General features: G+C 43.0%; 1 protein-coding gene across 1 annotated transcript in view; it reads right to left on the bottom strand.

The window, feature by feature from the left end:
• Positions 1-26,711, bottom strand: part of LOC124794816 — a 552,259-nt gene extending 525,548 nt beyond the window's left edge. The window contains exon 1 of the mRNA XM_047258475.1: positions 26,533-26,711. Within this exon, the coding sequence (XP_047114431.1) occupies positions 26,533-26,551 (19 nt within the window). The 5' untranslated portion in view covers positions 26,552-26,711. The remainder of the gene's footprint in view (positions 1-26,532) is intronic.

The following is a 26,711-nucleotide window of genomic DNA, read 5'->3' as shown; positions in this document are numbered from 1 at the left end:
GAGGCGTATAGTTGTGTAGCGAGGTGTCTGACTGATCCATCGATCACCTCGAATGAGAGTGTCCGCACGTTCCAACAATGCAGGAGTCACGGCTGCGTGCGGCCGACCGGCAGGAGGGAGATCGGACAGGTTTACGCCATCTTGTTGCAATGACAGACATCTCACCCAACGAGTCACCGTGCCTTCGTTCAGTGCCGGGTCTCCGCACACTTTCTGCAAGCGCCGATGAGTATCTGCGATGCTCTGGTTTTCCGCCAAAAGAAACTCAGAAACAGCTCTCTGCTTGGAACGTACCTCCGTTACAGGCGCCATTTTTAAGGCTACGTTGTGAGGTGACAGGCTCTGGGGGGCGCATGTGAAGACCGCAGTTTCTGTAGTAAAAATCGCGGCAAAGTGGCAGTCGAGAATCTGCCGTGTTTGCATCTAACAAGGGAACCTCCCCATCGCACCCCCCTCAGATTTAGTTATAAGTTGGCACACGGATAGGCCTTGAAAAACTGAACATAGATCAATCGAGAAAACAGGAAGAAGTTGTGTGGAACTATTGAAAAAATAAGCAAAATATACAAACTGAGTAGTCTAAGCACATGGTATGCAACATCAAGGAACGTGTGAGCTTACGAGCGCCGTGGTCCCGTGCTTAGCGTGAGCAGCTGCAGAAAGAGAGGTCCTTGGTTCAAATCTTTTCTCGAGTGTAAAGTTTAATTTTTTATTTTCAGACAATGTTTTGACAGAGCACAGGGAAAATTGTGCGACTGTGAAACTGTTGCATTCATTTGTCGCAGTTTATGTGACAAACTCTTATGTTTTCATCACTTTTTTGGGAGTGATTATCACATCCACAAGAAAACCTAAATCGGGCAAGGTAGAAGAATCTTTTTACCCATTCGCCAAGTGTGCAAGTTAGATGGGTCGACAACATATTCCTGTCATGTGACGCACATGCCGCCACCAGTGTCGTATAGAATATATCAGACGTGTTTTCCTGTGGAGGAATTGGTTGACCTATGACCTTGCGATCAAATGTTTTCGGTTCCTATTGGAGAGGCACGTCCTTTCGTCTACTAATCGCACGGTTTTGCGGTGCGGTCGCAAAACACAGACACTAAACTTATTACAGTGAACAGAGACGTCAATGAATGAACGGACAGATCGTAACTTTGCGAAAATAAAGAAAGTAAAATTTTCACTCGAGGGAAGACTCGAACCAAGGACCTCACGTTCCAGAGTTCCTCCCTCTAACCACGTGACCACGGCGCTCCGTAGCTTTCAGTCTCCTTGATGTTGCCTATGTTGTGCATTGACTACTCAGTTTGTATATTTTGCTTATTTTTCATAGTTCCACACAACTTCTTCCTGTTTTCTCGGTTGATCTGTGTTCAGTTTTTCAAGGCCTATCCCTGTGCCAACTTATACCTAAATGTGAGAGGGGTGCGATGGGGAGGTTCCCTTGTAAGATGGATGTGTTTCAGCCGTTTTGACAGCAGCAGAATCGTCCTAGTTTCGGCACTGACCGACAGATGGCGGTACTTTAAAATGAGTGCGATCAGTTTGGCGTCCAGCCACTTGACGGGGAAACTCAACGGATGGCACGCTGGCTCATGGCGGGCTTTCTCCGGGCCGCTTTTAGCATAGAGCTAAAGAGAATGTATGATGTAGAAATAAATGAAAACTGATTCCAATGTGGCACAAAGGAGTTTGTATGCTCATTTTAAAGCAGAAAATTAGCCGGTTGTGCTCTTATAAACGCGCCTCCAGTCACCCTGGTAGGTTTTGAATTATAATAAATTGAATATTTTAACAACTAAGTAAGACTGTAAATTGGACATCTTGGAGACGCTTTCACAAAATTCATTTGAATTTTTAAAACATGTAAAAAAAGTTACATGGGTATCTTAATACTACTCATTCAGACCTTTCATTTGACAAATGAAAGGTCTGAATGAGTAGTATTAAGATACCCATGTAACTTTTTTTACATGTTTTAAAAATTCAAATGAGGAAGCGGAATGCTGTTTTCGTGATTAAAAATCCAGAGTTTTGATAAATAAAAAAATTGGAACTATAAAGATAGCGGAAGAACGGGAAAGGAGACGTAAGGAAATAAGTAATACAACTATATCACTTATTTACGCATTCAAAGCATTTTTAATAATGAAAGGTTCTAAACAAACTTGATTTGACTTCAGAGTGTTCAAAACGAGGGCTTTTAAGGGCGGCCATTTTCGGTGGTAGGGGGCAGTCATTCAGTTGAGTTGAAAGGAGTAGCACGTGTGACTGGCAAAAGTCCGCACACGAATTGGACTTACAATATTTTCGTACTGCGAAGTCGTGTCGAACTTTAGCTCTGAACAACCGCTGTGGGACATAGTGATTTCAGCTTGCGGTTGGTCTTCGCATTGTGTTTGGTTTATTATTATTTTTCGAGAAGTATTCTCCGCCCGGGACTTTGTTCATCTTGGGAAGGAAACATTAAGTGAATAATTGCAGAATGATTGTGATTAATATTTGAGGTGCGCTGTTAAACTGACTCGGTAAATATCTGAGGTCAAATCAAGAACACTTAATAGTATTTCAGTCATATCTGTCACTGAACAAGTTAAAATAAACTGCAATTAGTTAAAACTGTGTTGTGTTCACTAAAAAATTATTCCTGCCTGCTAACATCTGTTTTTATAAACTTGACATTAATTTAAAATTAATGGGGATAGTGCAGCGGATGTGGTTGGCACCCCTCAGACCTAACGCAGCCAATTTAGTTAATAAGTCTAACCACATTGTACGGAACCCCAAGCGCGTGTATGCTATGTAGATGTTTAGGTGATCATTTTTTTTCTTGCAGAAGCACGTGAGGGCTCATCTAGTTTTACTAGATAACTGACTTTGAATTAAAATTACTGCGATCACCCAATGCGACCAGTGCGTTTCTCCCGATCTCGCGCATAGAGAGAAACCGCAGCACGTCGCAAAAGGTTTTCTCGACCCAGCGAAGCTCGCAAAGTGATATTTCTCGTCCGTAGTAGCTCGCAACGCCACTTATCGAAACTTCATGAGGCTATAGGGACTGAAACGGGAATATTCCATAATGTCCCACAGCAAATTCTGCATTTTTTCTACCGAAATTGACCGAGAAAAGGAAGTGTCTCATTACCTACTGAATGCCCTTCGCAAAAGAAGGAATCGATTGATACGAAACATCCTGGGACATCAAGGATCCGTCAGTTTGATAACGTTAGGGAGTGTGGGAGGCGAGAACTATAGAGGGAAAAAGTGAGACCACGGCTTGGACACAATTTATACAAGTGGGTGTAGGTTGCAGCAATTCCGCCGAGGTGAAGAGACTTACACAGTATAGACTAGCATGGAGAGCTGCATCAAACTAGCCTTTAGACTGAAGACGACAACGGCAACAGCATCTTGGAGGATGTAATCTCCTTTCTGTACGACTGAATGGTCGTGGCCACCTAAGAAATGTACATCGAGCATAATAGTTACCTTTCCTTACTTCCTGAACTTAGGACCACTATGTTGTTGTTGTGGTCTTCAGTCCTGAGACTGGTTTGATGCAGCTCTCCATGCTACTCTATCCTGTGCAAGCTTCTTCATCTCCCAGTACCTACTGCAATCTACATCCTTCTGAATCTGTTTAGTGTATTCATCTCTTGGTCTCCCTCTACGATTTTTACCCTCCACGCTGCCCTCCAATACTAAATTGGTGATCCCTTGATGCCTCAGAACATGTCCTACCAACCGATCCCGTCTTCTGGTCAAGTTGTGCCACAAACTTCTCTTCTCCCCAATCCTATTCAATACTTCCTCATTAGTTATGTGATCTACCCATCTAATCTTCAGCATTCTTCTGTAGCACCACATACAGGGCTATTACAAATGATTGAAGCGATTTCATAAATTCACTGTAGCTCCATTCATTGGCATATGGTCACGACACACAACAGATACATAGAAAAACTCATAAAGTTTTGTTCGGCTGAAGCCGCACTTCAGGTTTCTGCCGCCAGAGCGCTCGAGAGCGCAGTGAGACAAAATGGCGACAGGAGCCGAGAAAGCGTAAATGCACTCACATCAGTCAATCATAACAGTGCAACGACACTTCAGGACGAAGTTCAACAAAGATCCACCAACTGCTAACTCCATTCGGCGATGGTATGAGCAGTTCAAAGCTTCTGGATGCCTCTGTAAGGGGAAATCAACGGGTCGGCCTGCAGTGAGCGAAGAAACGGTTGAACGCGTGCGGGCAAGTTTCATGCGTAGCCTGCGGAAGTCGACGAATAAAGCAAGCAGGTAGCTAAACGTACCACAGCCGACGGTTTGGAAAATCTTACGGAAAAGGCTAAAGCAGAAGCATTTCTTAAACAGGAGATTGGAAAACCAATTGATCGGTCATGGTGGAGATCATGATCAACAATTCATGTCATGGCCTCCACGCTCTCCCGACTTAACCCCATGCAATTTTTTTCTGTGGGGTTATGTGAAAGATTCAGTGTTTAAACCTCCTCTACCAAGAAACGTGCCAGAACTGCGAACTCGAATCAACGATGCTTTCGAACTCATTGATGGGGACATGCTGCGCCGAGTGTGGGAGGAACTTGATTATCGGCTTGATGTCTGCCGAATCACTAAAGGGGCACATATCGAACATTTGTGAATGCCTAAAAAAACTTTTTGAGTTTTTGTATGTGTGTGCAAAGCATTGTGAAAATATCTCAAATAATAAAGTTATTGTAGAGCTGTGAAATCGCTTCAATCATTTGTAATAACCCTGTATATGGACACGCAAAGCCTTGCTCGAACTTCACATCGCTCCACCGTTGGAAATGGCTATTTGGATTGTGCGTTTTTCTGGTATTCTCTGCGTAAATGCGAATATAAGCTGCCGCAGATATAAGAAATAAAGCAGACTCACCAGATCTGATTACATGCTTTGATTGGTCATAAAAGGAAGCAAGACTAGTACGGCATTTTCGGCTGCGAGACGTTCAGAAACTGGTCAGCCGCCTAAAGGAAAGGTGTTTTATTTTATTTTTTTTATTTTTCTCTCTCTCGGTCTCTCTCTCTGCGTATAATGACCCCTTTTCACGTGGCTAAATAAAGCTGTTTCTTAAGTGTCCATTTTGAGTGTAGGTGAATCTAACGCTTGTGTATATAGTGTTCCTCACGTTACTCTCCACGACACACCTTAAGGTGGCTTGCGGCCTTTGGGTGTAGATACAGGGTGTTTCAAAAATGACCGGTATATTTGAAACGGCAATAAAAACTAAACGAGCAGCGATAGAAATACACCGTTTGTTGCAATATGCTTGGGACAACAGTGCATTTTCAGGCAGACAAACTTTCGAAATTACAGTAGTTACAATTTTCAACAACAGATGGCGCTGCGGTCTGGGAAACTCTATAGTACGATATTTTCCACATATCCATCATGCGTAGCAATAATATGGCGTAGTCTCTGAATGAAATTACCCGAAACCTTTGACAACGTGTCTGGCGGAATGGGTTCACATGCAGATGAGATGTACTGCTTCAGCTGTTCAATTGTTTCTGGATTCTGGCGGTACACCTGGTCTTTCAATTGTCCCCACAGAAAGAAGTCACAGGGGTTCATGTCTGGCGAATAGGGAGGCCAATCCACGCCGCCTCCTGTATGTTTCGGATAGCCCAAAGCAATCACACGATCATCGAAATATTCATTCAGGAATTTAAAGACGTCGGCCGTGCGATGTGGCCGGGCACCATCTTGCATAAACCATGAGGTGTTCGCAGTGTCGTCTAAGGCAGTTTGTACCGCCACAAATTCACGAAGAATGTCCAGATAGCGAGATGCAGTAATCGTTTCGGATCTGAAAAATGGGCCAATGATTCCTTTGGAAGAAATGGCGGCCCAGACCAGTACTTTTTGAGGATGCAGGGACGATAGGACTGCAACATGGGGCTTTTTGGTTCCCCATATGCACCAGTTCTGTTTATTGATGGAGCCGTCCAGGTAAAAATAAGCTTTGTCAGTAAACCAAATGCTGCCCACATGCATATCGCCGTCATCAATCCTGTGCACTATATCGTTAGCGAATGTCTCTCGTGCAGCAATGGTAGCAGCGCTGAGGGGTTGCCGCGTTTGAATTTTGTATGGATAGAGGTGTAAACTCTGGCGCATGAGACGATACGTGGACGTTGGCGTCATTTGGACCGCAGCTGCAACACGGCGAACAGATACCCGAGGCCGCTGTTGGATCACCTGCTGCACTAGCTGCGCGTTGCCCTCTGTGGTTGCCGTACGCGGTCGCCCTACCTTTCCAGCACGTTCATCCGTCACGTTCCCAGTCCGTTGAAATTTTTCAAACAGATCCTTTACTGTATCGCTTTTCGGTCCTTTGGTTACATTAAACCTCCGTTGAAAACTTCGTCTTGTTGCAACAACACTGTGTTCTAGGCGGTGGAATTCCAACACCAGAAAAATCCTCTGTTCTAAGGAATAAACCATGTTGTCCACAGCACACTTGCACGTTGTGAACAGCACACGCTTACAGCAGAAAGACGACGTACAGAATGGCGCACCCACAGACTGCGTTGTCTTCTATATCTTTCACATCACTTGCAGCGCCATCTGTTGTTGAAAATTGTAACTACTGTAATTTCGAAAGTTTGTCCACCTGAAAATGTACTGTTGTCCCAAGCATATTGCAACAAACGGTGTATTTCTATCTCTGCTCGTTTAGTTTTTATTGCCGTTTCAAATATACCGGTCATTTTTGAAACACCCTGTATGTAGGCGAATGCGCAACGGAAGAGAAACATGGAATTCAGAGGACTGGGAAGGAGGCTCTTACTGGTAGAAATTCTCCACGACGGGTGCTAGTGCTTCTGAAGGGCAGAGTGAAGAAGGGTGCGTTGTCGGGAACTGGAAGTAATTCGTATGTTTCCGCGGCCGGAAATTAGCGGGTAATTGTGGCTGACAGTCTGGCGCGCCATATCCCGGAATCGTAGATGGGAAACTGTTGCAGCGAAATTTTATTCTGTCTGAAAGCCTATAGTAAACTATAACTCAAATAAAGACGAACTGCAAAAATATACGTAGTACACATCCTCTTAGCTCATCTTATCTGATGTTTCTTCTCACGGACGGAGAGTTCTATCCACACATGACCTTTAATAAAAGGCTGTAGTGAACACAAAACTCCCTAGAAATTGCACAATGGATTTTTGACCGAATTTTCTTAGCCAGACGAAGAGTGGGAAATGCACAGTTGTCATATCAAATTCACCAGTTTTGAAAATAAATATTTGATTGCTAGAAAGTAATTAGCGCAATCAAGAAAAACTTCATTAGAGATTTGAAGGAAAGTAGAAATAGTTCACAAACAGCTGCTTCTATCTATATAAATGATGTGCCGAAAATTTCATCACTTCAAAGTCTAGTTAATTTGCGCATAAAAAAGTTATTTCAGTGTGACATTTCCCTGTCAATAAAAACACAAATTTAAATAAAATGATCAGATGTTTTATGAAATGATTTATCTAAAAGTAAAAAATGAAATAGATTAGAGAAGTATTTGACATACCTTTGAATGATAATCGAAATCATGCACGGCAGATAAGGTGCCGCTGGGGAATTTAAACATATTTTCCCGGTGGATTAAATAGCCGCACTGCCTCATATGTTGTACATGATTACGAATATCATTCAAAGACACATCAAATTTTTCCCTAATCTATTTCATTTTTTACTTTTAGATTAAACATTTCACAAATATTTGCGGATTTTTCATTTTTTACTCTATTTCGTACTAACAATAGGTTTAAAGAGCTAAAGAAAAAACACAAATTTCACTCATATTAATTTCATATAAGGAACTGATGTGGTATCCGATGAACAATTACGCAGTCCTGAAGCTAGTCCCAAGCCTCAAAGATACCATAACGAGACGGGAAGTGTCCGGAACAGCGTCATAGCCTTCATTATTTCACAGGCATGTGGGTACCATACGCAATGAGTCCCGAATATTTTATGTTTTATTCTCTTGTCCACAGTGAGAGGCGATTGGCATTTAATAGATTTTAAATGAGCCACGTGATTATTCCACTGCACTTCCTCGCTGACAAGTCTCTGTACCTTGGTAAGAAACTCAGCATGTGTGCCAATGATATGGGAACAGAAGGAGGAGCACCGACACGCGAGGTGCCATCCAAAATTTTTGGACTGGTGCTGCCATCTCTTGAAAACCTTACCTTTGGACTAATGGTCGCCATCACCCTCGAAGTAGTTCCCATCCGCACGTACACACCGGTCCCAGCGCTTCTGCCACTCGTCAAACGTTTTCTAGAAGTTCTGTCCTTTGAGAGTGTTTATCACCGCCATCGATGCTTCTTGGATCCTCTCTACAGTGTCGAACCAAACGGCCTTTCAACTTGAGTTTCAGTTTTGGGAATAGCGCGAAGTCGCAAGGTGCCAAATCTGGCGAGTACAGTGGGTGGGGTACAACCGATATGTTGTTTTTTGCCAAAAAGGACATGGTGAGCAAGGACGTGTGACAGGGTGCATTGTCGTGATGCAGCAGCCAGTTCCCTTGACGCCAAACTTCGGGCCGTCATTGCCACATGTTTTCACAGAGCCATCGCAAAACGTCACATTAGTATACGGAATTCACTGTTTGGTTCGATGGGACGAATTCTTTGTGCACAGTTCCCTTGGTATCAAAGAAAGCGATGATATGCTCTTCAATTTGCTCTTCACCTGTCTCGCTTTTTTGGATCTTGGAGCGCCTGGGCTCTTCCACTGGGTCGAATGTTGCTTTGTCTCTGGGTCATAACCGTAAATCCAGCTCTCGTCGCCAGTGATAACCCGCGATCATTAGATGTGGTCTAACGAAGGTCTGTGCAGACTTCAACATGCTGTGTCTTCTGATTGGCAGTCAAGCTCCTTGGCACAAATTTTACGGTGACACGATGCATGCCCAATTCGTCAGTCAACATTCATTGATATGTTCCATAACCAATACCCACTTCATCCGCAAGGTCTTGAATGGTTCGACGTCGATCCGCACGAATCGGTTGTTGAAGTTTGGGAACAATGTCTAGCGTTGTGCGGCTAATGGACCTTCCAGTGTGAGCATCATCTTCGACGTCTGTACGACCGGCCCTGAACCGAGCATGCCACTCAAACACACGCGTACGGCTCATGCTCTGTCCCCCACACACTTGTTGAATCATTGCAAGGGTCTCCGTAACACTTTTCCCGAGATTCGCACAGAATTTGATACACACGCGCTGTTGTGTTCGCGGATCCATCGTAAAATCGCCACATACCAAACACAGAGTATTACAGAAATCACTGTGGACACGCAACACGTCCTCCCAGATGAATGCCACTGCGCATTCTGACTCATCAGATATGCAGATCTCGCCACCTAGCGGTGCAAAGATCTACTACTCCTACTTTCCAGATGGCAGCACCAGTCTCGAAAATTTTGAATTCCACCTCGTATGTGGAGCCTTGGAGCAAAACCCGACACCCGAATGAGTGAAACTACTGAGCGACTCCAGAGGCATGCTGACATACGAACTGAGATCAGTCTCTGTGACTAGAGGGGCCATGACAGTCATCATCATAGTCATCATCGTTTCTTACAGTAAAGGGCGTTTAACAACTACAGAGGAAAAAAAAATTAACCACACTACGAAACGAAGAAAAGCACACTATAAAAAACTACAAAATTTGACATCACAAAATGCGCAATGAAAATCGAAGTCAACACTGTTGTGAAGGTTATGATTTGAGCTCTCATCCTACTTTCCGGTGATTCCATAATGTCAGGTTTTTTATTGGTACGATTTTTAGTGTTGGCAACTACTGTCTTCTTGCTTTTAAAAGTTCCCATTCATACAGATTTTTAGTCACTTTTATTGGTATTGTTTATAGGCAACAAACCAACGAAAATAAAGTTACCCACGCGAAAGTTACACGCAAGGATACATTTCCACCATGCTTCATTGTTTCATGCACCTTGATTCTTCGGCATTTTGCTGTGCATATAGTGGCAGTATTGGCACGATATGAGAAACTTGAAATGGTCCTGGATAGCAAATGCATGGACATGGGAGTGGCAAGGGATGATTACCCAGAAAAGAATCACTTTTTTTATAACGTAACGCATTTATTGCTGAGAGTCGCTTCGTTCCTTCTTTCTCTTTTTTAAGGAAATTTGGTACAAGAGTAACCTTTACATAAAATCAACTCTTCGTTAACGATAGTTAAATCAACAGACCGACGTACTGATCTCAGTTGTACTGCTGTTATCTTAATTTGAAATAAAGGTTTCAACTACAACCAAAAATGTAATTAAGAAAATTCATCGTGTTTTAACGCAAATCGGCAAAAGTGAATCTTTCAATATTCAGTATGAATCGACATAAAACTTAATTAAACAGATAAAAATATAAGACTCCGAAAGCATCTAATTGATTTTAAGAAATTTTTACTCAAGCTTATGATATTCTTAACAGGAGATTCGTCTGTTACACAGTGAGAAAATTTAATAACGAGAAATACATGAACCACATTGACGAACGAACTGGCTTCCGTACGAAGAAGCGAAATGCCGCCGTGCTGCTCGCAGCTTACAAAAAAATGGTTCAAATGGCTCTGAGCACTATGGGACTCAACTGCTGTGGTCATAAGTCCACTAGAACTTAGAACTACTTAAACCTAACTAACCTAAGGACAGCACACAACACCCAGCCATCACGAGGCAGAGAAAATCCCTGCCCCCGGCGGGAATCGAACCCGGGAACCCGGGCGTGGGAAGCGAGAACGCTACCGCACGACCACGAGATGCGGGCTCGCAGCTTACATGCTCGTCTAACTGACAGTGGGAGCCAGCTGATTACAGACAAAGTATCACGCGTCGCTCCACGTACTAGAACTTAAGGAGAAACCATGTTACCAGAACGACAGGCACAGCCCACAACAGATACCTCAGAATTGCGAAAGTAAGCCGGCCACGGTGGCCGAGCGGTTCTAGGCGCTTCATTCCGGAACCGCGCGACTGCTACGGTCGCTGATTCGAATCCTGCCTCGGGCATTGATGTGTGTGATATCCTTAAGTTAGTTAGGGTTAAGTAGTTCTAAGTTCTAGGGGACTGATGACCTCAGATGCTAAGTCGCATAGTGCTCAGAGCCATTTGAACCATTTTGCGAAAGTAAAACGACAGGAAAATTTTACCAGTGTTCTGTACCTTTGGCATTAAAAGGTAGCTGAAGCAGAACGCGAATTGAGAAACTTAATGCTGGAGATATTGCCATAAAACGGTGAAATTAAGGTAACAACTAAGTGCTTGCCACCCTTCAAATATATACACCATTTCACTGACTAACCGAAGTAGCATGGAGGAAGTAAGTCATCACAAGAACGCGCAGGTCTGAACACAGTCACAAGTTTTTCCCTGACAGATGCTCACCACTTTCAGTTACGGCGTCGTAAATCCAGTATGTAATAAAGATACAAAGGAATGAACAGCATTGGCAGCCAGTGAGCATTTATTTATATCAAAGCGGGGAGTTGAAAATTTGTGCTGGACCGTGATTCGAATCAGTGTCCCCTGCTCACTAGGCAGATGCGCTGACCACTACGCCCTCCGGACACTGTGGGCATTACAACACGGACTACCCTAGCACGTCTCCGTCAGACAAAAATTTTCAAAAAAATGGTTCAAATGGCTCTGAGCACTATGGGACTTAACATCTATGGTCATCAGTCCCCTAGAACTTAGAACTAATTAAACCTAACTAACCTAAGGACAGCACACAACATCCAGCCATCACGAGGCAGAGAAAATCCCTGACCCCGCCGGGAATCGAACCCCGGAACCCGGGCGACAAATTTTCAACTTATACCATACAATACTGATTAGCCTCATTACTTGCGGCATCTCGACCATTCCCGTATGAGTTCCAGGTTTGTGTGCATCAGCATTGAAGGGGTCGTTGACAGCCATCGCCGTAATTATATACATTAATAAGCCAAAACATTATGGCCACTGACCACCGCGACATTGGATAAAGCCTGGCGGTGTTGCGGGCACTTTAAGCGGTAACAAAAGAATTCAAGCTGAACAGACACGCGCGGGGGTCACCATACAAAAGATATTGGTTGCAAATGCGGAAATCTATTGGGATAAGCGACTTTGTCAAAGGGCGGATTATTATTACACAGGGCCTGAGAATGGGTATCTCGAAAATGGTCAAGCTGGTCGAAAGTCGAAAGGGATTTCAGATCGATTCCTTATTTCTGGATTTCCGAAAGGCTTTTGACACTGAACCACACAAGCCGCTTGTACTGAAATTGCGTGCTTACGGAATATCGTTTCAGTTATTTGACTGGATTTGTGACTTCCTGTCAGAGAGTAGTTGACTTAGTAATTGACGGAAAGTCATCGAGTAAAACAGAAGTGATTTCTGGCGTTACCCAAGTGAGTGTTATAGGCCCTTTGCTGTTCCTTATCTTTGGGAGACAATCTGACCAACCGTCTTCGGTTGTTTGCAGATGACGCTGTCGTTTATCGACTAATAAACTTATCATAAGATCAAAACAAACTGCAAAACGATTTAGAAGAAATATCAAAATGGTGCGTAAAGCTGCAGTTGACCTTAAATAACGAAAAGTGTAAGGTCATCCACATGAGTGCTAAAAAGGAACTCATTAAACTTCGCTTACACGATAAATAAGTCTAATCAAAAAGCCGTGAATTCAACTAAATACGTACGAATTACAATTACGAACAATTTAAATTGGAAGGAACACATAGAAAATGTTGCGGGGAAGGCTAACCAAGGACTGCGTTTTATTGGCAGGACGCTTAGAAAATGTAACAGACCTGCTAAGGAGACTGCTTACACTACGCTTGTCCGTCCTCTTTTAGAATACTGCTCCGCGGTGTGGGATCCTTACCAGATAGGACTGACTGAGTACATCGAAAAAGTTCAAAGAAAGACAGCATGTTTTGTATTATCGCGAAATATGGGAGAGGGTGTCACAGAAATGATACAGGATTTGGGCTGGACACCATTAAAAGAAAGGCGTTTTTCGTTGCGACGGAATCTTCTCACGAAATTCCAATCACCAACTTTCTCCTCCGAATGCGAAAATATTTTGTTGACACCGACTTTCATAGGGAGGAACGATCACAAAGATAAAATATGGGAAATCAGAGTTCGTACGGAAAGATATAGGAGTTCAGTCTTCCCGCGCACTATACGAGATTGGAATAATAGAGAATTGTGAAGGTGGTTCGATGAACCCTCTGCCAGGCAATTAAATGTAATTTGCAGAGTATCCATGTAGATGCAGATGTAGATGTTGAAATCTCTAAACTACAACTAATGTTGCACATCGAAAATTTTTTATACTACACTCCTGGAAATTGAAATACGAACACCGTGAATTCATTGTCCCAGGAAGGGGAAACTTTATTGACGCATTCCTGGGGTCAGATACATCACATGATCACACTGACAGAACCACAGGCACATAGACACAGGCAACAGAGCATGCACAATGTCGGCACTAGTACAGTGTATATCCACCTTTCGCAGCAATGCAGGCTGCTATTCTCCCATGGAGACGATCGTAGAGATGCTGGATGTAGTCCTGTGGAACGGCTTGCCATGCCATTTCCACCTGGCGCCTCAGTTGGACCAGCGTTCGTGCTGGACGTGCAGACCGCGTGAGACGACGCTTCATCCAGTCCCAAACATGCTCAATGGGGGACAAATCCGGAGATCTTGCTGGCCAGGGTAGTTGACTTACACCTTCTAGAGCACGTTGGGTGGCACGGGATATATCCGGACGTGCATTGTCCTGTTGGAACAGCAAGTTCCCTTGCCGGTCTAGGAATGGTAGAACGATGGGTTCGATGACGGTTTGGATGTACCGTGCACTATTCAGTGTCCCCTCGACGATCACCAGTGGTGTACGGCCAGTGTAGGAGATCGCTCCCCACACCATGATGCCGGGTGTTGGCCCTGTGTGCCTCGGTCGTATGCAGTCCTGATTGTGGCGCTCACCTGCACGGCGCCAAACACGCATACGACCATCATTGGCACCAAGGCAGAAGCGACTCTCATCGCTGAAGACGACACGTCTCCATTCGTCCCTCCATTCACGCCTGTCGCGACACCACTGGAGGCGGGCTGCACGATGTTGGGGTGTGAGCGGAAGACGGCCTAACGGTGTGCGGGACCGTAGCCCAGCTTCATGGAGACGGTTGCGAATGGTCCTCGCCGATACCCCAGGAGCAACAGCGTCCCTAATTTGCTGGGAAGTGGCGGTGCGGTCCCCTACGGCACTGCGTGGGATCCTACGGTCTTGGCGTGCATCCGTGCGTCGCTGCGGTCCGGTCCCAGGTCGACGGGCACGTGCACCTTCCGCCGACCACTGGCGACAACATCGATGTACTGTGGAGACCTCACGCCCCACGTGTTGAGCAATTCGGCGGTACGTCCACCCGGCCTCCCGCATGCCCACTATACGCCCTCGCTCAAAGTCCGTCAACTGCACATACGGTTCAGGTCCACGCTGTCGCGGCATGCTACCAGTGTTAAAGACTGCGATGGAGCTCCGTATGCCACGGCAAACTGGCTGACACTGACGGCGGCGGTGCACAAATGCTGCGCAGCTAGCGCCATTCGACGGCCAACACCGCGGTTCCTGGTGTGTCCGCTGTGCCGTGCGTGTGATCATTGCTTGTACAGCCCTCTCGCAGTGTCCGGAGCAAGTATGGTGGGTCTGACACACCGGTGTCAATGTGTTCTTTTTTCCATTTCCAGGAGTGTATATTTTTGTGAAGCTCTCCCACAGCTCAAGTACGAAACGATGACGTAGCTGAATTATTGCTGACGCTTATATGTGAAAAGATTTCGCCCTCCTTCGGTAAGATACGTGTGTTGTGTGCTCAATCTTCGCAGTAGGTAACCGGGGGGACTTAATTAAAACAGCAGTTTTATGACTTACACTTGTCGGGGTGAGGGCTGGCATAAATGAGTTGAGAAGGAGCTGCTGCTGCGCTCTGCACTGGGCATTCTTCAGAAATTCAGGTGTTTTGTTTCGTCGCTTGTGGCGTGTCTCTGCAAAAGCAGCTTGACTGCAGTCGTTGCTTCTGTACTGACACTATTGCCCGCCGCCTTTTATACTAGCAGGTCTGCCTCTAGTGGCATCTAGTGGTCAGTTCCACGTTACGTAGAGATGTCCATATACTTTTCATGAGATAGTATATTTTATATATTTGACACATCCATTTTCATCCTTAAACGCACAGGTAATATACAACGATCCACCAGTGACTTATATTGATTTCGATACGTCATAACCATCGTCAGATCCGTTATTGCTTACTACGATGACGTATCACACTTCATTTACCATTGACCCACTATGACGTTAATTGCATTGTGATGAGTTATCTCATAGTGACATGCATGCAGCACCGGAACTTGTGGACCTTGAACAGTGGACGTTTCCATCATAATAAAAACTTTCTGGCGTGATACAAAAAGGTAAATGTATCATTTTGTGATGAGGAACCCTAATCTCAAAACGAGTAAAACGAAACCTAAGAAGCCAAATGCGTTGTGGAATATCTGGGCCAGTAGAATACGAGAACCTCCGAATCATCGCTGGTGCGATGTGGTACGCAGATTTATCGTGTATGTAGTTCTTAATATTGTAGGGTAAGCGAATTGGAGCAACTTGCATGTGTATATCGTGAGAGTCGAGAACAATTAACTCGGTCAACTAAATGCAGACGGTAAGATGGGTTCACTAGTATGGCCATCTGTAGCGTAAAGGTCTGCATGCAAGACTGCAGTCTGCGTTTACGAGTTGAAGCGTATATACAATCAACTATGTCTAGCGAAATTGCGCCGTAGCCGGTTATGTAATTAACGGACGTAATTTTCGTCTACGAACTCGCTAGTGGAAACTGCAAGAAGCTCAGACGTTGAATAAGGCCAAGTATTCGTGTAGGACGCTCTCCATTGTTACGACAGTTGAGAAAACCTGGGCAAGTGGTACCACAATAGGACGAAAAAGGAGATCAATGACTGTGTTAACTCCTGATTCTCAACGGACAGTTCCTGCTCGCGTGTTTGACAGGCCTTAAATGATTATCTGTTGCATGTGGAACTAATGTCGCGTCCAGGGCAGTCTGGCAAATAATACGAAAATTATAGATATACGCTACTCTGTTTATACTAATATATAAAAACAAGATATTGTTTAACGTTGTTACCAAAAAGTTTTTGACTGATTTACACCAAACTTTTATACGATACTCTAATAAACGTCTGGACAGGCTTAGCCTACATACAGTATACATTTATATAACAATTGTTACATAAATGTAAACATAAACATATACACTGATGTAATATTTCTGGCTTACGTTAGTCAGCCATCGTATTAGGCTCCAAGAAGCTGTTCCCAGAGCAGTGGAGATGCAAGAAGTATATATATGACGAAATGTGTTTGAGGTACCTGTGACATATGTTAGATTCGGTATCATTCCCGTGAGAAAGATCGCCTGCATAATGCTAGTGCTCTGTGATTGGCTGCTGTGTTCGGAGGAAGGGCGCCAAAACGTTAAAGTATAGTTATTATTATTAGCTAAACTACTGATTGGAATGACTTTACTTTTTAATATAAATATCTCTCAACAGCCGACTATCAATCAGTAATTTTAGAAATATTAAAAACAATTTAAATCAAAAACAAAAGACTGACGAAATTGCAGACGAAGCACTTCGGAAGCGTTCGGGTCACGCCTTTTCTGGTAAGGCGCGCGAAGTGTTTCGGGCTGTATGTCACTCTGGATTAGGCAGTCGAGAAGAACATAACTGTTGTCTGTCGTAGGATGTGTTTCCAATTTCTATTTAAGTTCCTGGTCGTCACCCTGGATTAGGCAGTCGAGATGTACAGTAATGTTGTCTGTGGCAGGATGTATTTGCCAGTACTCAGTATTAAAAGATTCACTTCGGTAGTCATGAGGCACAGACACGTGCCACAAATAGTGCAAAGATACATTTTCGTAAACATTGTGTTTGATCATTGACTTTGTTGTATCAGAAGGTGTTGTATTAAGATCATGTAGTCTTCTCGTATATTAAAATAAGCGAGTGGCATCCCAAAGAAGTGATACATTATTTCAGAACAGAACCTCGCTAAAAGTCAGTTTCAGCCTCAAGATACAGAACCTACGTCCTGCGTGCTGTTTTCTGCGCTGGGGACATCAACTTGAAGATAGCAAGTTAGTGGACTATAACAGAACCTTCGTATTCCACACAGTGCAGTGGAAACAACTAGGTGCCTCACGTATACTGCAGGCACAGAAGATATGTGGTCAGTGACACGTCATCTGCAGTAATGCAGAGGAGGTAAAGGAGAACGATAGTTATTAACACCAACAATCAATTCATTCTTCCTTTCTTGCCATAATGTGACAAAAGTGATGGGATGTGTAGTGTCCCTTTTGCAATGTTCACCCTTATGAAGGTGAAACATAAATAAAACTGACAGTATGTGACTCAAAATGAATTGCAAACATTGATTTATCATTGATTTAACTGTAAAAATATACAATATATATATCGATAAATGCAGAAAAGACATTATTTTTATTGTATGAGATTATAATGTGATTATCTTTGTAAGAGTACAAAATACAATGCAATGCTCATTCTTCTCTCTAGTCTGTTTTGTTCTGTTCGTTCTGGTGTTAGCTGGAATAAGGTACGCAAGCTATTGTGCGGCGCTAGCATTTTGTTTCTGTCGTAACGTAATTGCAAATATTTAATGGTGTAAACTGTGTCCTAGTAAGAATATATTAGTATAAAGTGATCTCCGTATGTTATTTCAAGAACCTACGCCACATTTATCTCATGAAAAGAATATGTAATGAAAATTATTTAGCATGTTTCCAGCTGCTGCGGAGCGAGTAACAGCAATCTCTGACTGTTAACAATTAGCCGCCATTACGCGGTACATTTAAAAATATTTTTTCACAGCACAATGTCTGATAGCCGGAACGGAAGAAATTATGTAAAAATGTTCAGTGAGATTAATTGAAGTAATCCAGTGAAATAATTTTATTAAAACTTGTCTATTTTCTGTGATAGTAATAATTTCAGAGCTGAGTACTACTACGCTATTGCATTTACAGTAATTTGTAGGGAGCCTGGCGCTCGATAAAACCAGACATAATACGTAATTGGCAACCTACGAAATTCATTATTTTGCTTATTATATCTCTTTTGTATTTTCAAACAAATTTACTAGGAGAGTGTTTCCTCTAAATAAATAAATAGCATATACATTATATTTCTTTTAAGAGATATAATAGATGCCTGCTAACATCGTGTCGGATCTCCTTATACCCAGCGTATTGCAGCTACTCAACGTTGCATGGACTCAACAAACCGTTGCAAGTACTTGGTACAGACATTGAGCCATGCTGCCTCTACAGCCGTCCATACTTGGGATATGTTACCGGTACAGGATTTTGTGCACGAAATGATCTATCGATTATGTCCTATTAATGTTCGATGGGATTCATGTCGGGCGATGTTGTTGTTGTTGATGTTGTTGTTGTGGTCTTCAGTCCTGAGACTGGTTTGATGCAGCTCTCCATGCTACTCTATCCTGTGCAAGCTTCTTCATCTCCCAGTACTTACTGCAACCTACATCCCTCTGAATCTGCTTAGTGTATTCATCTCTTGGTCTCCCTCTACGATTTTTACCCTCCACGCTGCCCTCCAATACTAAATTTGTGATCCCTTGATGCCTCAAAACATGTCCTACCAACCGATACCTTCTTCTAGTCAAGTTGTGCCACAAACTTCTCTTCTCCCCAATCCTATTCAATACCTCCTCATTAGTTACGTGATCTACCCACCTTATTTTCAGCATTCTTCTGTAGCACCACATTTCGAAAGCTTCTATTCTCTTCTTGTCCAAACTAGTTATCGTCCATGTTTCACTTCCATACATGGCTACACTCCATACAAATACTTTCAGAAACGACTTCCTGACACTTAAATCTATTCTCGATGTTAACAAATTGCTCTTCTTCAGAAACGATTTCCTTGCCATTGCCAATCTACATTTTATATCCTCTCTACTTCGACCATCATCAGTTATTTTACTCCCTAAATAGCAAAACTCCTTTACTACTTTAAGTGTCTCATTTCCTAATCTAATTCCCTCAGGATCACCCGATTTAATTTGACTACATTCCATTATCCTCGTTTTGCTTTTGTTGATCTTCATCTTATATCCTCCTTTCAAGACACTGTCCATTCCGTTCAACTGCTCTTCCAAGTCCTTTGCTGTCTCTGACAGAATTACAATGTCACCGGCGAACCTCAAAGTTTTTACTTCTTCTCCAGGGCGATATGGATGGCCAAATCATTCGCTCGAATGGTCCATAATGTCCTCAACTGTCAGCCGATGACATGGCGCATTGTCATCCATTAAAAGTTTGGGAACATGACCCCCGTGAAGGGCTGCAAATGGTATCAGGTGGTTCAGTTGGACAGGAAGACCCAGTCAGTTCCATGTAAACGCAGCCTATGCTATTATGGAGCCATTACCAGCTTGTACAGTGCCTTGTTGACAACTTGAGTCCATTTCGTGGGGTGTGCGCCACACTCGAACCTTACAGTCAGCTCGTATCAACTGAAATCTCAACTCATCTGACAAGGCCAAGGTTTTTCTGTCCTCTAGGGTACAAGCGATATGGTTACGAGCCAAGAAGAAGAGGCACTCGCGTCGGTCGTCTTCTACCGCAGCCCATTAACGCCAGAATTCGTCGCACTGTCCTAACGCTTAAGTTCGTCGCGCGTTCCACATTGTTTTTGGTGGTCACTTCACGCAGTGTTGTTTGTCTCTTAGCGCTGAAAACTCTACGCAATTGCCGCTGCTCTCGGTCGTTAAGTGAAGACCGTCGGCCACTGTGTTGTCCGTGGTGAGAGTTAATGCCAGAAATATGGTGTTCTCGGCACACTCTTGACACTGTGGATGTCGGAATATCGAATACTCTAACCATTTTCGAAATGGAATGTCCCGTGCGTCTAGCTCCAACCACCATTTCGCGTTCAAAATCTGTTACACTACTGGCCATTAAAATTGCTACACCAAGAAGAAATGCAGATGATAAACGGGCATTCATTGGACAAATATACTGTACTAGAACTGACATGTGATTACATTTTCACGCAATTTGGGTGCATAGATCCTGAGAAATCAGTACCCAGAACAACCATCTCTGACCGTAATAACGGTCTTGATACGCCTGGTCATTGAGTCAAACAGAGCTTGGATGGCGTGTACAGGTACAACTGCCCATGCAGCTTCAACACGATACCACAGTTCATCAAGAGTAGTTACTGGTGTATTGTGACGAGCCAGTTCCTCAGCCACCATTGACCAGACGATTTTAATTGCTGAGAGATCTGGAGAATATGCTGGCCAGGGCAGCAGTCGAACATTTTCTGTATCCAGAAAGGCTCGTACACGACCTGTAACATGCGGTCGTGCATTATCCTGCTAAAATGTAGGATTTCGTAGGGATCGAATGAAGGGTAGAGCCACGTGTTGTAACACATCTGAAATGTAACGTCCACTGTTCAAAGTGCCGTCAATACGAACAAGAGGTGACCAAGACGTGTAACCAATGACACCCCATACCATCACGCCGGATGATACGCCAGTATGGCGATGACGAATACACGCTTCCAATGTGCGTTCACCGCGATGTCGCCAAACACGGATGCGACCATCATGATGCTGTAAACAGAACCTGGATTCATCCGAAAAAATGTCGTTTTGCCATTCGTCCACCCAGGTTCGTCGTCGAGTACACCATCGCAGACGCTCCTGCCTGAGATGCAGCGTCAAGGGTAACCGCAGCCACGGTCTCCGAGCTGACAGCCATGCTGCTGCAAACGTCGTCGAACTGTTCGTGCAGATGGTTGTTGTCCTGCAAACGTCCCCATCTGCCGACTCAGGGATCGAGACGTGGCTGCACGATCCTTACAGCCATGCGGATAAGTTGCCTGCCATCGCGACTGCTAGTGATACGAGGCCGTTGGGATCCAGCACGGCGTTCCGTATTACTCTCCTGAACCCACCGATTCCATATTGTGCTAACAGTCATTGGATCTCGACCAACGCGAGCAGCAACGTCGCGATACGATAAACCGCAATCGCGATAGGGTACAATCTGACCCTTATCAAAGTCGGAAACGTGATGGTACGCATTTCTCCTCCTTACACGAGGCATAACAACAACGTTTCACCAGGCACCGCCGGTCAACTGCTGTTTGTGTATGAGAAATCGGTTGGAAACTTTGCTCATGTCAGTACGTTGTAGATGTCGCCACCGGCGCCAACCTTGTATGAATGCTCTGAAAAGCTAATCGTTTGCATATCACAGCATCTTCTTCCTGTCGGTTAAATTTCGCGTCTGCAGCACGTCATCTTCGTGGTGTAGCAATTTTAATGGCCAGTAGTGCAATTCCAGTCGTGCGGCTATAATTACGTCGGAAACCCATCCGCATGACTCATCTCAGTACAAATGATAGCTCCGCCAATGCAGTGCCGTTTTATACCTTGCGTACGCTATCCTACCGCCAACTGCATGCGTACATACCGCTGTCCCATGTCTTTGTCATGAGAGGTGACAAAAGTCTAGGGATAGCGATATGCACACATGTAGATGGCGGTAAATGTACCCATTTACGTTCACATGTAGCAATAGTTACTGTAGTAACATTTAGTTGCACGTCACACAAAAGTAAATACGAGCCCTGATAGCTTATCTTTATCCTCGCTTTATCAGTCCCTCTATATTTTATTAAGCGCAAAAATCTAAACGTGCGAACTACCTATATCGATGTGGATACAACATAAGCCGGTGAAGGGTAATAGAACACGTTTGAAAACCGAAATAATGATAGGTAGTTGCCAGTACTTCCTCAGGAATATTAAAAAATATCCTACAAACAAAAGTGGGAGAAATAATCTAGCTGCCGTACATCACATGAAGGATTACTCATTAGATTCTGAAATCCTGTGTTGCCGCAAGATTTTAAGTACATATTGATGCCTCCCTCCTCTCCTCGCTACACACATATTACATACTGACCATAATATGAGTACAGACAGGAAATTAGTACAGGTGCTCCATCTGTAATTATCTTATTTTCTTGCATTTATGCAGTGGATGTTCACTCATAGGGTATGATTGTAGGCGTAGAACGCCACATCCACGAAAGGAAGACGACACATAAAACATTATGGGTTTACCAACTTCAGTTATCATGGCCACGATTTTGCTTCAGGCTTTACTTGTTTTCCGCTTTTCCTTTCCACGTGGACGAGAACTGTACGTTCCTTGTTAGGACGCTCTATTGGATGATGGCCGCGTCATTATCTGTCGTCTTTAGACTGACCAACCGTTCCGGGCCACATGCCAAGTGGCCGAATCTCGAGGTCTATGCAGAGCATGGTCGACAGCACACCACTGCGAAAAGTCAAACTCGCAAAACAGACTTCTCCAGAAACAAAAGAAGCCTTTAATGGATTTCAGAGAGTTAATATTTAACCCACGGATTTTCAGGTACCTTACGACATGCTACTGAAACGTAACACTGCATAGAAGAATTTGTTCTCCGTGGAATTTCGAAGTAAAGGATATCCTCTGAGCGCTATGAAGTTAAGTCTGGCGAGAGCTATAGCTGAAAGTGCTGCTACGAAATACTAAGTATCTTGGAACAAAATTTTTATAGTTAAGAAAACAATCTCTTTGTAGATCAGTGGAGATTCATAAAAAATTGTGTGAGACACGTCTGGTTGATAACAAAATAAAAATTCTGCTTATATAGTTGTTTCCACATCAGACTCATTCCATTAATAAAAGTGGCCGTTTAGTTCGGCATGGTACTAGCTGTTAACGAATTGTAGAATGTTTAGTAGCAGCAGTAGTAGTAGCTTTATTCATCCGTACATCTCTTTTTACAAGGATATAGGACATGTCAACGTATGTACAAATTTAGATCAATTTAAAATAATCTAATTCGTATACACATATATTTACAGACTTCTAGTTAGAGACAATCACTAGATTTACTCTTGGTGTACAATACTTTTATACAAATAACTTATTAAATAATGTAATGCCACATTGTCCTCTCATATCTCACTATCAGTCACTGCACACACTATACACACATTGTTTCGTAACACTTCACTCACTACACACACACACGCACACGCACACACACACACACACACACACACACACACACACACATTGGTGATCTCTCAGCCATTTTCTGTACCACAACTTCCCATTTGCTATCCTGAAAAATTAACTCAGCGTCCCTCCATAATGAGTGAGATGTTTAGCTCAGAAAGAGGAAGAGGTGTTAGTATTGTGCCATGCATAGCTTGGGGGTACGTGTGTCTAGAAAGGAAAAAAACAGAAGCAAAAAACATAAAGTGAAGGTGTTATGTGGAATGTTGGATGTTTTATAATCATTATTATTATTATTATTTATTTTTATAACATTTTTATCAAACCCCTACTCTGTTTTAGCTAAGTAATCCTTCAATGCATAAAATGTATTGCATGACAGGTACTTTTTAGCTGCCTTTTTAAATAACTGTATTTTTGCAATTTCTTTAATCTCTTTTGGTAATTTATTGTACAGTTTTATCTCTTGGTAGAAAATGCTGTTTTGAGTTTTAAGTTTATTTTTTTATTGGTAAATGTAAGTTGAGCCTATCTCTTGTATCATGGTCATGGACAGAGCTGTTTGTGCAGTAATTACCAATGTTATTTTTGATGTGTACAACTGACTGGTAAATATATTCACAAGGAGCAGCTTCTGAACAGATCTTTACAATGAGCTCGACTACCATTTTTGGTTATGATTCTCATGGATCTTTTCTGGAGTTTGAAAATTGTGTTCATATTTTGTTCATTTGTTCCCCAAAAAAGAATGCCATAGCTAAGAATTGAGTGTACATATGAATAATATGTAACTAAAAGACACTGCATGTTACACACTGATGATAGGATTCTAAGGGCATAACATGCTGATGACATTCTGTTCTGGTTTTAAAATCGTTAATGAGGAGAGATAGCAACGATTTATGCTAAATTACATTTATCTGTTTTCATTGTCGATTTCGGGCGACGAAACGCATCATTAGATGACGCAGGTTTGCGTTGGCGAATGTAGAGCAGTGTATCGAGGAGTGTGAGCAATTAACTGACTTCCACGTGATTACTGCGTGAAGGACGATGTAAATTTCGTATGGAAATGTATAATACTTTTTGCGTTTCAGAGCACTTAGTAAATATCCTTCCAATTACAACATACGTTAGGAAATTTATCACAGTGTTGCTGTAGATTCTTGCTCCATTCACAAGAGGAAACTTGTGAAATCATTTCAGTCGAACAAAATATTATTTTCTACAAAGATTATCGTAACTGTGAACACAATTTTTTACGTAACGCTGTTGCATTACGTACACGAAAACCACTATGCAAGGTCAGAGAGAGATACACCTCTCATTGTCGAAAACAAAAGTAAGTTAAACTAACTGCTGGATGTACGCATAAATAATTTTATTAAATAAAGACACGGAGTCTCATGTAATATTCATTAAAGTTAAATTTATTTTATTTTTAATAATAACAGATTCTTCGTCTGGATGAGATTACCACGTACAACAAACGTCGAAAACGGGATTTAATGTTACAAACACTCCTCTCGAATGCTCTTCGTATAGACATCGTTTGTATCGGTTTTGCTAGTGACAGCGTAGTTTGGCTAGCAAACCGCAGACCCTTTGTCGCTCGGTACAATCATTTTTTACCTACAATAGTACGGAATAAATTTATGCCCATCAACAGATGAATGTTTTTGGCAATAAAACCATAATACTATCAAAGACGATGAAAGAGAAAAAGTAACAATCAATGGCCGTTAATGACTTATCTCTCTGACATTCCGCGCAACGCCTTCCGAGGAACGGATTATCTCTTCACCATATTTGATTGCGTAACTGCATTTGTTAAAACAACTTTTATTGAAAAATAATTTATATTGTCAGCATACTGCGCTGTTCAAACATTAGTTTCATTGCGTTGCGAACATAGAAGAGAAACAGCGAGAAACAACATGTAGCACATTTTTCACAGTTTAAAAGTGAGTAGTGATTTTAATGAATGGGAATATAGTTCTCGGTGAACTAGATGCTATGAGTATGTGTTTTGTAAAAGAAAAAGTATGAACACGGATACGGTAATGCTTATACATCGTCTGCAGCAAAGCAAACTCACACAGACACACACTTTCTCTTCCATGTAGCTGCCTCTTGCTAAATTACGAAGGGTGTATCGGAAAAATGGAAGCAGCAAACCTTGTAAAATTCATCTGTAACTCCTGCAACAGCAAACATTTGATATAAGGGTAGATAATTATTGCTTTACCGTCTCATGAGTATGATATTGGAAGCGACCAGTTCGTCAACAAATTTGACAGAAAATGATAAAAAGCCTTCAAGAACGTTGTGCTAAGAGTAATCCTGTCCTTCCACTCTATGAGATATTAGTAACTGCAGTTAAGTAAAAAGGTTCATCACTTAGTTATCAGACACCCGCAGGCAATATTCCTTCGTTACAATGCTATCATCGTTTGTTTTCTCCCAGCGTGCGCGAGAGAAAGGGGGAAGGAACAGGCATCGAAGTAAATCGTTCGATATTACTTCGGGTTCGGAGATACCTGTTGCACTGACTCGGGCAGATGTCTCTTTCAGTTCAGAAGCTTATTCAGGTAACGTTTATTTTGCGCATGGCAAATTACAGCGATCCTCAACTCTACCAGAAAATTTCTATCTGACGTCTTCGTTATTTTCCACTATTTTTAGTAATTTGCGTTTGATAAAATTTTATGTATTGAGTTCTTTGGTTTAGAATGTATTCAAAATAACTTTTCTTTTACACTTGGGAATTATTAGTGATACTTGTATCGGCAAAAAATTAATAATAAACTTGGTCAAAGGAAAGGCTGCTTGACATGTTACGGAAAAGTTATTCCGGAGGTAAACGTCCGCAGACTCACTACCTTTTTGAAGAAGAATATTGTATTGATAACAGAAAAAGTTATTTTTAATCTTTTCACTCTGAGGCAGAAAGTTTAGCGCTGTTTGTTTGTGTTATACGAGGTACGAAATAACAATGTTTACTCGCGTGAAGACGAGCCGCGTTCTGCAGGAGAGGCGAAGACAACGTAGCTGACGCCTCGCCGTATTCTCCAGCACGTGCCTAAAAGTTACGGGGAGCGCTGTCAGTTGTACTACAAGATCCCGGGTAAAAAATCAATGGGCGGGGAGTTATGAATGGTAGCGCGAGTACTCGGGCGGAGCGCGCGCCGGCGGCAGCGGCAGCGGCACACCCACCTTCTCTGACAGGTGCCATGGTGCCGTCCTCGCAGTCAGCTGTGCAGCGCGACGCAGACCATGCCTCCACTGTCCGTACCGGATGACCGTCTCCCGCCCACGGCTGCAAAAGTCGTATAGCCGCGCCCGCGTACGCTAGCTGCTTAAAGCCCGACAACTCCTACGTCGTATTGATCGCT

The sequence above is a fragment of the Schistocerca piceifrons genome, chromosome 4 (assembly GCF_021461385.2).
Source record: "Schistocerca piceifrons isolate TAMUIC-IGC-003096 chromosome 4, iqSchPice1.1, whole genome shotgun sequence".
NCBI classification, from domain to species: domain Eukaryota; kingdom Metazoa; phylum Arthropoda; class Insecta; order Orthoptera; family Acrididae; genus Schistocerca; species Schistocerca piceifrons.
Note: the sequence above shows the minus strand (reverse complement) of the source record. Positions and strands in the feature narration are given on the sequence as shown.